This window comes from Primulina tabacum, chromosome 15 (genome assembly GCF_025594145.1).
Source record: "Primulina tabacum isolate GXHZ01 chromosome 15, ASM2559414v2, whole genome shotgun sequence".
NCBI classification, from domain to species: Eukaryota; Viridiplantae; Streptophyta; class Magnoliopsida; order Lamiales; family Gesneriaceae; genus Primulina; species Primulina tabacum.
The window spans coordinates 36698365-36712079 of record NC_134564.1 but is presented as its reverse complement, the minus strand read 5'-3'; the positions used below and the strand labels follow the sequence as shown (position 1 = coordinate 36712079).

Genomic DNA, 13715 nt, shown 5'->3' with positions numbered 1-13715 from the left:
TTTATTGAATAAGATAATATAATAATGAATTCTTTTTAAAATTTTAAATAAAGTAAATTAATAATAATGATTGTATTGTGAGATGTCAAATAATTTAAAATATTTTGAGAAAAGAAAAGAGTATGATTTTTGATTTTATTATTTAAAAAAGAAACTTGAATCGAATTTTTTTAAAAAATTAAATAAATAAATTGCCGAACATAGCCACGCTTCCTTTCTTTTCTTTAATTTTTCTTTTCTTTTTTAAAAGGGCTTCCCATATTTTGATTTAGAATTTCGTAACTTGATCCCAACCTTGTATCTAAGGCGCTCACTCCATGGGCCATCAAAGCCCAAATTAATAGCCCAATGCAGTCCATTTATAATCGGCCCACTATTGTGTTCCCTGCGATCTCGTCATTCTTCCTCGGTGCGTAAACCCGCAGTCATCATTCAGTTCGTTTCGAAGACCTGAACGTGCACTTGCTTGAGACTCTTACCAACTATGGCGGACGTGGTGCAATTCAAGCTAGAGCGCATGCTCGACGAGCTAGATGATCTAGAGCGGCGCGGATTGTTCAGCCGCAGAGAGATAGCTGAGATTGTCAAGCGCCGACGCAAGTTCGAGTACCGTCTCAAGAGACCTAGCCCCCTGAAGCAAGATTTCTTAGTCTACATCGACTACGAGAAGAATCTCGAAGCCCTCCGTCTCCTTCGTAAAAAATCTCTTTCAAATAAATCCGGCGGTAAAAAGTCGAAGAAGTCAGTGTCCGATTACGCTGGGGTCTCCAGAATTTTAGAAATATATCGGCTTGCAACGAACCGGTTTAAGGGAGACATCGAACTTTGGTTTCAATATTTGGAGTTTTGCAAAGAGCGTGGCAACGGGAGAATGAAGAAGGTATTGTTTTTTTTTTTTGCTGCTAAAGAAGGTATTGTTTTTATGTTGACTATTTATGTTCTTAATGTTAGGTGTTGAAATGAGATTAGTTTATATCACATTTCTTGTGAAGCTCATTTTTATGATTAATGCAATTTTACTATTTCGGTGGCTTAATACAGTGACTTTTGCTCTTACATCTTGGCTTTTAGTAGAAAAGTGTCTGGTGTTTGCGTTTTTGTTCAAATTACGAAAAGAAGATAAAGATTTAATTTTGCATCAAAAAATTTATTCTACGCGCGGAGATTGGATTGGAGATTTGCTTTAAGCATGAAAACACAATTAAAATGATTTATTTAGGTACGTAGAGTGTATAGATAAAAATTACGCATTGGTATCATAAATTGATTTGGCTCCATTTATTCTCCTTTCAGTTCCTGTACATGAACCTGACAGCAAATTTCTAATCTTGTGGTTGTATAGGCTCTGGCTCAATTAGTTAGGTTTCATCCAAAAGTGCCTGGTGTTTGGATATATGCTGCTGCCTGGGAATTTGATCAAAATCTGAATGTTTCAGCTGCTCGTTCTCTGATGCAAAATGGTTTGAGAGTATGCCCTGCTTCAGAGGACTTGTGGATAGAGTACATTCGTATGGAACTCACATATCTTAACAAGTTAAAAGCCCGAAAGGTTGCATTAGGAGAGGATGAGGGGACCCTGACTCGTGATCAGAGAGGTGTTGATGAGAAACAGTGGAGAGATGAGAACAAGGAGTTGTTTATGGCTTTCAATGAGCCAGGAGAAGATGATAAGACTTCTGCTCTCCAAGACGGTGAATCTATGGGCAAGATTGATTTGTTTAGGGAGCAAGGATTGAACATTCTACAAACTGTTTATGGTGCTGCGATCCTCGCTTTGCCAACATCTTTCAGTCTCAGAACTCGGTTACTAGAGATATTGGAAGCCATAGATCTGCCTCTTTCAGATGATACACAAAAGAAAATACTCAATGACATGAAAAAGGAATTTTCAAAAGACCCGCGGTACTGGGATTGGCTTGCAAGGGTTGAAATAGGTGGCGTCAAAGGAATAAATCCTGAACAGTTGGGAAAGGCGATCCAGGTTTGACCAGTTTAATATCTCAATTCCCTTTACCATGCATTATTTCGTGCCTAGAACTTAGGTGGAAATTTGATTTCGAGTTAATTGGTTTTTGATAACAAACCAATATGTTTATTTGGTAAGCATGCTCTGAATCTCAACATCTAATTGATCATTTCTCTCTCCTGTCCAAGGAATTTGAATACAGCAATTCATTAGTAACTTCCCTTGATGCACCTTTCTCCATGATTTTTTAATCGATACAACTATGCGGACACTTTAGATATTGTACCATTTGGACTTTCTGCAATTAGTGACCAAGATTAGGCTTTGGAACCCCTGGGTCTCCAACAGCTGCCACTGTGGTGATAATAATCAGACGGCGGGTGAGTGCAACCACTGTTATGTTTAGTAATATAATTATGCTTTATTAATTGACTTTGATATTTACAAACCAGAATGGTGCGACATAGTATAAGTGATTAAAATGCTTTATTATAATCTTTTGTAATTTTCAATTTCTATATTAGTAGATATATTACAAGATTATAACATTATTTCTTGTCTTTGTTATTTCTGAGACTTAATTGCTATGAGACATGTTATGGTTGAGGTATTGGAAAATTTGTCGCAACTATAATCTATATTATGAGTTAATGTCATGTACTGTAATTATATTCCTTTTCTTTTGTAATTGATTGTTTTTAAAATTTAATTCTCCCCACAAATTACATTCCTGGCTAACCAGCATCCAATAAAAATTGGATAGGTTTGAACAGAAGTTATTTGATTGGGGCGTCCTAAAATGATTAGATGTACTCAATTCATGATTTTGTTTCAAAGAATCATTGTGGTCAGGTATTAACTATTAATAGACTTGTCGCCTATTTTGTGAAATAATTGCTTGGCCTGTGGCGTCCAAATTGTTAGCCAAACTGGCACTGACAAATAACCAACCAGCAATCTTCATGCCATGGAAGGTTTTATAGATAGATTGGATGTTGAATTTGTACTTTTGGACTTCAAATGCATTCTTACAATTCAAGGCTCGTAGATACTAGATCCCACATGGCACTCCTATGCCCGACTCACAGAATAATGGAATGATTGAAATAAAGAACAAATAAATTTGTTTATTGTAATGCTGGTTTAACTTATTTGTGTTTTTGTTTGATACAGTGGGCATTATAAACTTGTGGTCTGAAGTTGCATTTGAGACTCACCTTTCATGTGGGTATTTCTAGGTTTACGAGGAGGGTTTGAAATTTCTACCATCAGCTTCGATGTTCAATGTTTATGTAAAATTCCTCATGGATGCAGCCAGTGATGAAGGGGGCAATAGAGAAGCAAACATTTTCTTAACCATGCATGGTCATGCGATTGAACTTGTTTCACATCTTGAAACAGTATTTGAGAAGGCTGAGAACCTTTGCTGCATGACAGAAGATCTTGCTTGCCTGCATGTTTCGTTCTTATTGCAGCTAAGAAAGTTTGATGAAGCTAAAAGGCTGGTTGAAAGACTTTGCTCCGGAAAATTTTCAAATGCGGTGCATTTATGGACCTTACGTCTCTCCATAGAAATGAGACATATGCAGGCCATGACTCTCTCTCCTAACGAGGCTGATCAACCATATATCTTTGAACTCCTTAGCAATGTTTTGGTGAAAGTTAGCATTTTAGAAGCAGAAAACATCTGGGTTATGGTATGCAGAATATGATGCCTTATTCCTTCTGTGTTATCACAAGCGCTGCACTAAACTCGTCTATTTATGCGCTGACACTTTGTCTCAATCTAATGTCCTTGTTGCATTTTAAGCAAGTTAGTAATGCTGCCAATTGATTGTTGCTGAATAGTTTCTTGAACCTCCAATTTTAGTCTGTCGTGATGGTGATTTGTATGCGTGGTAGAACGGTGAGGAAGAAAAAAGGATTTCTCAACTCAGTGACAAGGTTTTCCTTTGGTGATTTGCAGGGACTAAAATATTTGGCAAACCAGAGACATTATTTTGACAAGCTTGTGGATACTGCAGTGCTTTTATTGGCCAAATATGGTGGAACCGATTGTGGGTTCTCTCTCTCATCAACAATTGTAAATTACATTCTTCAAAGGGATGGAGTTGATAGAGCGAGAATTATGTATAAGCGGTGGGTACATATATGTATGCATGAATCTTAAGTATTTCATATGTTGGCCTACCTGTGATAGACTTTTGCACTGATGCATATAATATTTTATCCTTTTTCTTGAGTGCAGATTTCTTGCCCTACCACATCCTGGACTTGCCATATACAGAAAATGTATTGAGCTAGAAATGAATCTTGCATCTGCTGGGGACGAAGTGGCTCTTTCAAATACTCGGAAATTGTATGAATCTGCACTTACAACTTACCATCAGGACACAAGCCTGTGGCAAGACTATCATTTGATGGAGGTTAAGGTAAAAAAATGATAACCTTTTTACTATCAACCTTCAATTATGTTGTTATAATATACGTCCTTCGGCTGGACATTGATCTCTCTTAATTTTAGGTTCTCTTGTCTATACTATTAATATATTCTTATTACCATCTTTGTGTTCCAGATGGGAACCTCGGAAACTGCAGCGGCTGTCCGTTGGCGGGCTATGAAAGTGCTCAAAAATTGTTTTTCACTTGTTTCTTCTACAAATCTGTGACAAAATTTTATGTTCTTTTTTGCTGATTGTTGTTTTGGCACTAGTTTTGAACTTTGTAATTCTAAGGATCCAGAGACATGAGTTATTTGAAGAATGCAATTGTATAAAAATTACTTCCATAGATTGGAGTTAATATACAGCTCAGAGATGCATACAGAGTTGACCAATTCTGTATTACGGAGAGTATAACAGGGTATAAAGTAATGGATATTCTTGTCATAATCTTGTCCGTTTCGTGGAAATGAAGGAAAGAGTGTTGATAGAGCTATTGAATTCGTGATGCAGAAACTTGGCATCCTTTCGGATACGCTAAAATACAGGGAGATGTTCATGTTGGATATGCCATTACGATACTATACTCTTGGCCATTGTGGACTCAAGACCTGCATGAAGCTCATTTCAATACACTTTTGACATCAATTATATCTTAAATACACTATAACAAAACAAGAAATAGCCAAAAATAATTCTCAAATATTTTCAGGGAATCAAAACATAGAAAAAACTGACCTCAAAGGTGCTGAATACCAGTCTCATACGGCTAGCGACAACTGATGGCTCTTCTGCGTTGCCCATTGCTGCCATTTGTTCCAGTTGAAAAGTTTTCACAGGAAGCCTAGTCATGACGTTAAACAGTACCCAGTATTTCAGAATCTGTTTTGCTGGTTCAAAACCGAAAGTTTTATAAATAGAAAGTATTAAAGCGTATCTACTGAGCAAGCAAACAATCTGAGATTGTTGTAATAAATAATCACGTAACATGAAATGTGCACATATAAGGAAAAATCATTCATCCTCCATGATGTATGATTTATCAATAGTTTTTGAAGTATGATGACCAATATTGATAAGGTATTGGGTAAATCAGATGAAAGATGGGCGGGGATTGAACATCAACTTGCGTCAACATCAAAATTGAAAGAATACGCCAGGAAAAAAGCCAAGAGTATCTTACCAAGCCATTCCTCTTGTACTATGCATTCGATATGACTGCACAGAAACCCTTCCATTGGAGCAGCATCTTATCAGACACCAAATTTGTGGATTTGTGGATGACCATCGAACTACAGTTGGTTTTGGTGTACAAAGAATTGTTATAAATACAATGCCCAGCCATAAGATGCATTCATCAATCTAAACAAATGAATCCATGGCATGGAAGATAAGTTCAGCCTTAGAATGAATAAAGTCAAATTTCATGAGTAATAATTAGATATGTAAATTTCTGCATGAAACTACGAAAGTGGAACCCTCTCAAAAAGTAGTCACTTGCTCAAATATAAGATGACTAACTTCTTGGTAGATAATCATATATTTTAAGCTTGTACTGCCGCCATAAGCCTGCATTGCTTCAATTTCGACACCAGAATCCTTCATATCAGTAAGTTCTTTCCTCAGGCCTTCATCGGTGCATCCCAATGCATAAGCATTAACACCATCGATAATGAACTCCTACAAATCATTCAATAAGTGAAATAACATACTGATAAAAAAAAACCAGACCAGTAAAAATATATAGGACATACTTTTAGGTTGTCACCTCCTCCACGCTCAACAAAACAACGGTATCGCCTTAACAAGCTGATTGCTATATTGTGCGATGAGCGAAACTCATTTTCTGCTGAAATGGAATCTTGGGAACGACACTAGAAAAAAAATATATTTCAAAAAGATAGAAGAGAAAAATACTTTCTTGTCCTATGATTGTGCTCTGTGTGCTCCACTAAAAAAATAATGCTTAGCAGCCATCTCTTTGAAGCAACTTGGTGTGAGAACAGTTGGATTTTGAACCGATTAACAAAATTCTTAGAGAAAGAGCAGATCTTCGCTTTTATATGGCAAAGGCTCCTAGATGGAACTATAGAATGGACACCATGAATCGATGAATTAATATGTACCACATGTAAGAAATTGTCTCTTGTGGCATATTCATATCTACGTGAGAGTGGCAACAGCTAAAGGCTCCAGGTACGTGAAATACAGACATGGTTAGCATAGCTTAGCAAAAGTGCAACTGACAAATAACTGAAACCAATACTGCGAGCGAAACACAGACTATTCAGCCATCCTCCATGGAATTAAGTCACGAAGTTTGATTGCGCTTCATATCATCACTGCAATCCAAAAATCACGCAGTAAATTATTAAACAGAGATTTAGCAAAAACTACCAAAAAGCAGTAATATCAGGAGCAGACCCAATATTAAGGTAAGTGACGAGTTAATGAATTTGGTGTTGAATCTTCAAAAGACTAGCATGAATGTAAAACCTTTTACACCTTTCCTTAATTTCAACTGTTGTTATCATTTGAAGGAGCAAAACAAAACACAAAACAGAATAAAAGATTACAAAAATACGATCGTATTCAAGCCAAACAAGCAGGAAGAGAGTATATTTGACTAACCTCAACAGGGCATAGATGATGTCAAGAACCAAAATGATATTAACAAAAACATAGAAAGAGGAGCTCGCCACAAGAAAAAAAAATTAATAAGAACTGTGCGAATTTCCTGCATACAAATATATCAAGAAACAAAACCCATTTGGATATAAATGTAAAGAATCAATCCGTATGGGATTTTATGGGGGCCACGAATTTCATGAATGGTTCTAGTGATTGCCACATAGGATCGCACAAAACGAACAATTCCAAGCATTGATTATTTTGGCTTGTGATGGGAGTTCGGAATGCCAAGACTGTGACAACAATGCTGGATTATTTAAAGCCTCGGACATGAAAATGGGTTGGGCCTGCAGCCCATATATCTGGTCCGTGTCTAAGTGCGGCCTGGCCAAAGCCCCTGATCGGAGATTGTTGTTATTATTAACCAATATAATATATATATATATATATATATTTATTTATTGAAAATAATATATATATTTGTCGTTCGTTCCAAGTCAAAACCCAATATCGTATTTGTAGCAGCTGATGATTGGGGGGTTAGGTCATAGGTGTTAACAAATAAGTCGGTTCGTCATTTTTTAATTGAAAATTTTTACATCGTACTTGAGCTAAAATTTATTTTTTATTTGGTAATAATTCGCGAATCTTAATATTTAATTAGTATAATAGAATTATATAATAAATAAATAATTTTCAAACATTTCAAGTATTTATTTTCAATATCTATTTTCAAACAATAATTCAAATTTTTTACAAACATATTTTGAATTTTTTAAATTGATCTCAAACTTTAATTTGAACAAAATTCGACAAATTTTAAATTTCAAATCAAACACGAACTGTAATTTGAACAAAATTCGAGTTAAAAATTTTGAACTTCAATCCGAAATCGTTGTTTACGCCCAACAGTCATGGATCATGACCTATGTTATGCTCGAGTACAATATTTCTACTACCGACATTTTTTTATATATATTAAAAATAATTAAATACGAATTATTAGAAATTGAGGGATTACCGTGGTATGTAAGCCAATGTTTTGTACTTTAGGGGCTGACAATAGCCATTATAGCTTTGAGCCCTCCATTAGATTATGGAATGACTCTGCTTAATACCTCCTGCGTGGTTTTTATTATCAAACAGAAAACGAAATTTCATCCACATAATATCCTATTCATTAAGTACTTAGTTTAAACAGATATTACTAAATTACACACACTTAGAGAAAGCATCTTAAAGTTAACTCGGAACCCACAGAATCGATTGCGCGCGCCTTTGTTTAAGCTGCTTCAGCGAACCCAACTCTTGATCTGCCATAATCAAACACGGTATGGTAGCGGCCCATAAAAATATCTCCCAAGATCCTGGACATTATCATATAAATACATTCATTAGCCATGACAAAAAAAAAAAAAATATATTCAAGAAACGTGAAGTCCAAGGATTTTACCAAAGTGGTCCGCGAGGAGGAGGAACGTCCAGGCCAGTGAAACCACTGATGCATTGTGCTGCATCACCTTCTCCCACCTTAAGTATGTACTGTTCAAATACCCGAAAGAAAGGCAGTTGTGAGAGCAAGTCAACCCTGAAGAATCCTACTCGTGATTTAATGTATTATTTTGACCATTGAATCTATATACCTCTTTTGAGGAGAGTTCAAAAACTTTTCCACCGATTGTAAAGGAAACACTAGGCATGGAAGAAATGCTTCCACATTCAACAGCTGATTCTCCCATTGGACTAGGCAGCCGTTCACAGAGCTGCAATTTTTTTGGTGCCATATGAAACAGAAACTAAACAAAGTTTAACGCTACCAGTGAAGCAGCGTGAATTATACCTCGCTAACGTAGTTTAAGATTCGATCTTGAGTCTGATTCTGGCTGAGTTGATTTTGCATCCACACGACAGCCATTTCACAAGCAGGGCACATAGTGTCATGCAAGCCAGAGGAACGTCTGTCCTTTTCTTCCACAACAGTTTCAATGCCTCCACTATACAGAGATTTAGAATCTAGTTCAAACACATGCTCAGAAACATGGCAACTTATAAAATGTTCATTCAAGATTACAAATCCTCCATTAAGAATCCACAAAGTTTTGAAAGCCAGTGAAGTGACACGATGAGAAAGGGGCTAACCTTACTCCACGAGTTCCATCGAATGTACATAACCCAATTCGAGAGCATATCTTCTTTGGCTGTGCCTGTGGCATTTAGTCGTGATAAGTTCATAAAAATAAACAAAAAGTAGTTGGGCAGAAAAAACAAAAGAAAAAATTGCAATGACACAGTAAATTTGGTAATACCTCCGCTAAGAGAAGATCCATAATTGATACTCCATATAGTTCAACCACAGCCTTGCACTCTTTGCTAACAACTCCCGAGGCGCCTATAGCATGGTTAATCATGGTGATGACAGTCTACAAACATAGACAAAACGAGAACATCAGAATATTAACCAGCATACTAACAATTCAACACCGAAAAGGGTGCATCAAGCTGCAAAGAAAAATAAGAAAAGTGCAACATGGCACAATGTACAGTTCGTTGCATTTTGGTTGCATGCTCTAGTAAGTAACTTGAATATAAAATGCCAAGTAAACTTTGAAATAATAATCTCAACCTAATCACAGATCAGTAACATCCTCTTTGCAAGACTATATCAAGAAAAAGAGTAAAAAAATATTGTTTTTTTTTACACATCATTTAGCCAAAACATACTGTTGGACCAGCCAGGAGAGAAGTTCCAGAGTCTGCTATTGCCGCACATCCACCACCACAGTATCCTAAGAAACAAAGACAGTTAAAAATGACTTTCTGATGAACTAAATTTGATTGTTAATCTCTTCTGGTTCTCATTAATGGGGTAAATGGTGCATCTTTGAAACATTATATTAACACTTACCACTTTTTTTACCATCAATGAGTACATCCCCCATATCAAACTACAATGAGAATCATCCAAAGAACAAGAAAATTACTTGAATAATCAAAAAATAAAATAAAACATGCTATTAGTACGGGGACATAAAAATTGATAACCAACCTGCCAGTACCCTTTCTGTGTCACTGGAACGTAACTATGTTTACCCTTGTAATGTTTTGGATCAACTCCACCAAATACTAGTTCACCACCATTTTCTTCCTTCAAATTACGATTGAGCCAAAAGGAGAAAACAGGCTCCTTAACAAGACCTTGTTTGACCATGTTGTACCTGCAAAAAGTCCAAAAGTAGAATCATAATGCAGTGTTCAAACAAATTAGAAGTGTTACCTCATGTAAGTACTAAAAGTGGGAAGAAGATAATCCAAATGCACATGTAATGTAACAGAAAAGTATTATTCTTTATTCTCAATCAAGCACCTAAACAAACAACCATACTAAAAGAGTTCAACTCGTACCATACAGGGGTTGCATTTCCAACAGAGATCTCTTTGAAACCAAGTCCTAATATTCCATCAAACTTGGCCACCAAAAATGTAACACTTGGTTCTCTTGTTGCCTCGATAAATTCCTGGCCATGTCAACACTCAGTTCTGGTCAGTAAACAATACTAACATGAATTAGGCATGAGTCGAAGTGGAAAATAAACAACCTGTCCCTTGACGACAAGGTCACCAACTTTGATGTTATCCTCGCTAAAGAATCCAGAGATAGCCCCACTACCATATTGAATTGCAGCAGATTTTCCTGAATTATATATATTCCAAGGTTTTAAACTTTTTCCATGCATATCCCAGATTATAACTCAGTGTCATAACAGTACAGATTGATTTCACCGCAGACAACCGATGATGCTACGAAAGTATGTAAAAAGTTGCTACAAAAGGCAATATTAGTGTTAAACTCGGAAAGTATTCAATTCATAAACTAACTTCCAAGTTTCAAGGGTACAGCTACATATCAAACTTATAAGTGCAGATATTTTCTTAAACATTCAGATGCAACAACTTTGGTTTTTTGTAGCAAGGATGTGGCAACAGCTCCAACAATTAACAAATAAATATCAACCTATATATAAATAAGGAAACAGGGAAAATCAGACCATTCTTTTTATAAGATTTTGAACTGCTCGATATGTACTTGGAATGGAAGTAACATGGGACCTGAAACAAGAAGAGTAATGCTCAAATTTTGTCCGTTTCTATCCCAGTCCATCAAAAAAGATGTCCTAACAAGAGTTTTGATACTCAAAGCTGCTTTACCGAAAAATAGCATTTTGCAGATGGCACCCACAGATTTGAGCTTCCAGTATCAAAAATCACTGTAAATTTCTGTGGGGGAGTTCCAACACCGATCTCTCCAAAATACTGGGCATCCATGTAGTTCTTTAATCCTACAATGTCTGTATCTGCAGTGTTCCCATGTGTAGTTCCGAAATTATACTTCCTAATTGAAGCTCTCAGCCCTTCCAAATCCTTGGATTCCAATTGAGTCGCAAGGCGGTTGTTCTGATCAAACTTCAGTTTTTTTAGTCCAATTCTGACCAAACCATCGTCTGATGCAGAAAATGCAAGAGAAAACAACAGGCTTGACAACAAAAGGTTGAAAATGAGATCTACTGATATGCTTCCCATTTGACCTGTGACATCAAATTAAGTTATGAGTTACTTACCACGACCACGAAAATAACCCCACGCAATAAAGAGAGAGTCAGATAACAACAACATGCCATATATGCTATCACAAAGAAAACAAGGTGCAAATTCACATACTTGGTATATTTTACACCAGGTTAATAAAATCATTCTCACAACAGCTTCACACATTATAATAGTTAAACTGAAGCAATGCAACAAGTGCAGGATTTCCAAGCCTTCAGGCAAACATGCAGTGAAGAATTATTCCCAAGAGATGAACCTGTATTTTTTTTATGCACAATAGTATTTGGGCCACGAGATATTCACTTATTAAGTTAAAATCTACATTAAAAATTTGGAATTTACATGTCATGCACTGATCATAATAGAAAGACAGCTTGTTTAATATTTCCATTCATTTAAGCACCCAACAAAAGTTTCCATTTAATTCTTAAATTTTTTTGGTAGGATAAACGTTTATTCTTTTCAGTTTTCAACATGCAACATTTCCAATAAAAAATAATATACAACACAAAAATCCAAAGATAAGAAAGCCAGAAAGATCAGCGAAGCATCAACGCAGACAAAAGTTTCAACATCATAATCTGAAGTCTAAGACAATACAATGCAAAATCAAAGCGGACACAAATTCAAACTCAAAATCTCGTAAATTTTCCGTTTTAGCTGTTGCACAAAAACAATGCAGCAACGAAATGCGATGGAACAAATAACTTAATCGTCTAACATTTCCAGAAAATAATAAATAACGTCCTGAAATTCACTCACCAGAAACGTCGATAAAAAGGGAAAGACAAAACAAAAATTCTTTGATATACAACTGAAACTCAGTAGTGGTGAGTATATATAAATAGGAAAGAACAGAGTTCTTGAGCTCAGCCGTTGGATGAGGTAAATGTCATTTATTTGACGCCGTTGGATCTCGGTAGACGTCTCTTCTACGAGATGCCCGTTTATTAAAGGATACAATTGCCAAAGCAAAGAACCTTTTGCTCAGGGTGGTGAGATACGCGCGGGCCCACCTAGATCGGAGCCGTTGATCCTATGCCCGACGGTCTAAATGACTAGTGAGGCACGAGAAAAAGCTCGTGGTAACCGAATGCTTACGTGTCGGGAGAGTGTGTGAGGTTGCTTACACGTCACGCTACCACCCCGCTATTGCGTATTTTACGAGGTTTCTGTTGTGTAAACGTTTTTATTGTTTTCACATATAAATATTATATTCGGTATATTTTTTACTTGTAATAATCCATTGAAAGTCATGAAAAAATAGAACAATGCGCGTCTTCGAATTTCGTATACGTAATTTGAACTTTTTTAAAAAACTCTCTAGTGTCTCCTTTGTTATATCTCATTTTTCTTCGTATAAATCGAGAGTGCGAGAGTAAATTTTTTCTCGGGTCAAAGCAAAAAAAAACACTTGAAATATTTTTTTACACGAAAAATTTATGAGATTGTTTCACAGTTCAATTCTTTGGTATCGATCTCAAACTACACTCAAATAATTAAAAATATTATTTTTATGTTAAAAGTATTATTATTTTTTATTGTATACGTAGAACAAAGAAAGAGAAACTATATGTCTGCTTGAAGTTCTGTCATAGATATACAACACATATTTCATATATAATTATCCTAATCGAAGTTGACAAACAGCTAGTCTTCAATTCTGTGAAGACAACAAATGCGGATTTGATTGAGTTTAGACGCATTATTGGACAATGTCGATAAATATTATTTGTAGACGTAAATTTTTCTGTTCATCTTGTTCGTAGACAAGCAAACGAGAGTTCTATTGTGTTAGCTAAACATTCTCATTTTTATGTTAGTACTTTTGTTTGATTTGAAATATCAATATGTATCAGTGATATTTTGACTCTATACTCTGCAATTTCTAATTTTAAATGAATGAATATTTTATGTTTTTTTTTTAAAAAATATATATAAGCATATTTTTGAGATTTTGAAAAAAAATATATATTCACCGATTCACCAAAATAGTTAATACAGTGGTTTTAATTTTAATATATGATAATAAATAAAATAAATTCATCAGTACTGGCGGCCTTTGAAACCTA

The 13715-nt window shown here is 35.7% G+C and overlaps 2 protein-coding genes and 1 long non-coding RNA gene across 7 annotated transcripts; 1 reads left to right on the top strand and 2 right to left on the bottom strand.

The window, feature by feature from the left end:
• Positions 1-380: 380 nt before the first annotated feature.
• Positions 381-4768, top strand: LOC142526370 (uncharacterized). The gene is made up of 6 exons (XM_075630719.1): positions 381-880; positions 1343-1981; positions 3205-3663; positions 3933-4105; positions 4215-4398; positions 4543-4768. Exons 1-6 carry the CDS (start codon positions 485-487, stop codon positions 4633-4635), a joined length of 1944 nt encoding a protein of 647 aa, XP_075486834.1. The 5' UTR covers positions 381-484; the 3' UTR covers positions 4636-4768.
• On the bottom strand, positions 4735-7293 carry LOC142526371 (uncharacterized). 5 transcript variants are annotated; one of them, XR_012815247.1, is made up of 5 exons: positions 7039-7293; positions 5929-6749; positions 5591-5699; positions 5146-5297; positions 4735-5018 (listed from the first exon to the last, which is right to left on the bottom strand). It is a non-coding gene; the product is annotated as an uncharacterized LOC142526371 (long non-coding RNA). The 5 variants fall into 5 exon arrangements; XR_012815245.1 differs by having other exon boundaries at positions 5591-6087; positions 6162-6749; positions 7039-7290; XR_012815244.1 differs by having other exon boundaries at positions 5591-6749; positions 7039-7292.
• A 775-nt stretch (positions 7294-8068) lies between these two features.
• On the bottom strand, positions 8069-12611 carry LOC142527600 (aspartic proteinase-like). Its single transcript, XM_075632442.1, has 14 exons — positions 12406-12611; positions 11245-11621; positions 11085-11145; positions 10635-10729; positions 10441-10553; positions 10085-10253; positions 9944-9983; positions 9760-9824; positions 9345-9458; positions 9178-9242; positions 8879-9032; positions 8682-8801; positions 8492-8580; positions 8069-8405 (listed from the first exon to the last, which is right to left on the bottom strand). Exons 2-14 carry the CDS (start codon positions 11614-11616, stop codon positions 8321-8323), a joined length of 1542 nt encoding a protein of 513 aa, XP_075488557.1. The 5' UTR covers positions 11617-11621; positions 12406-12611; the 3' UTR covers positions 8069-8320.
• Between the last annotated feature and the right edge of the window lie 1104 nt (positions 12612-13715).

Bases quoted from the DNA above. Each gene is read 5' to 3' on its own strand.
- LOC142527600 (XM_075632442.1), bottom strand. From the start codon at position 11,616: ATGGGAAGCATATCAGTAGATCTCATTTTCAACCTTTTGTTGTCAAGC. The intron at 10,730-11,084 runs GTCTGATTTTCC...TATATAATTCAG, and splicing joins AAAATCTTATAAAAAGAATG to GAAAATCTGCTGCAATTCAA. The intron at 8,581-8,681 runs GTATATAGATTC...GTATTTGAACAG, and splicing joins TTGAACTCTCCTCAAAAGAG to TACATACTTAAGGTGGGAGA.
- LOC142526370 (XM_075630719.1), top strand. From the start codon at position 485: ATGGCGGACGTGGTGCAATTCAAGCTAGAGCGCATGCTCGACGAGCTA. The intron at 1,982-3,204 runs GTTTGACCAGTT...GGGTATTTCTAG, and splicing joins AGTTGGGAAAGGCGATCCAG to GTTTACGAGGAGGGTTTGAA. The intron at 3,664-3,932 runs GTATGCAGAATA...GGTGATTTGCAG, and splicing joins CAGAAAACATCTGGGTTATG to GGACTAAAATATTTGGCAAA.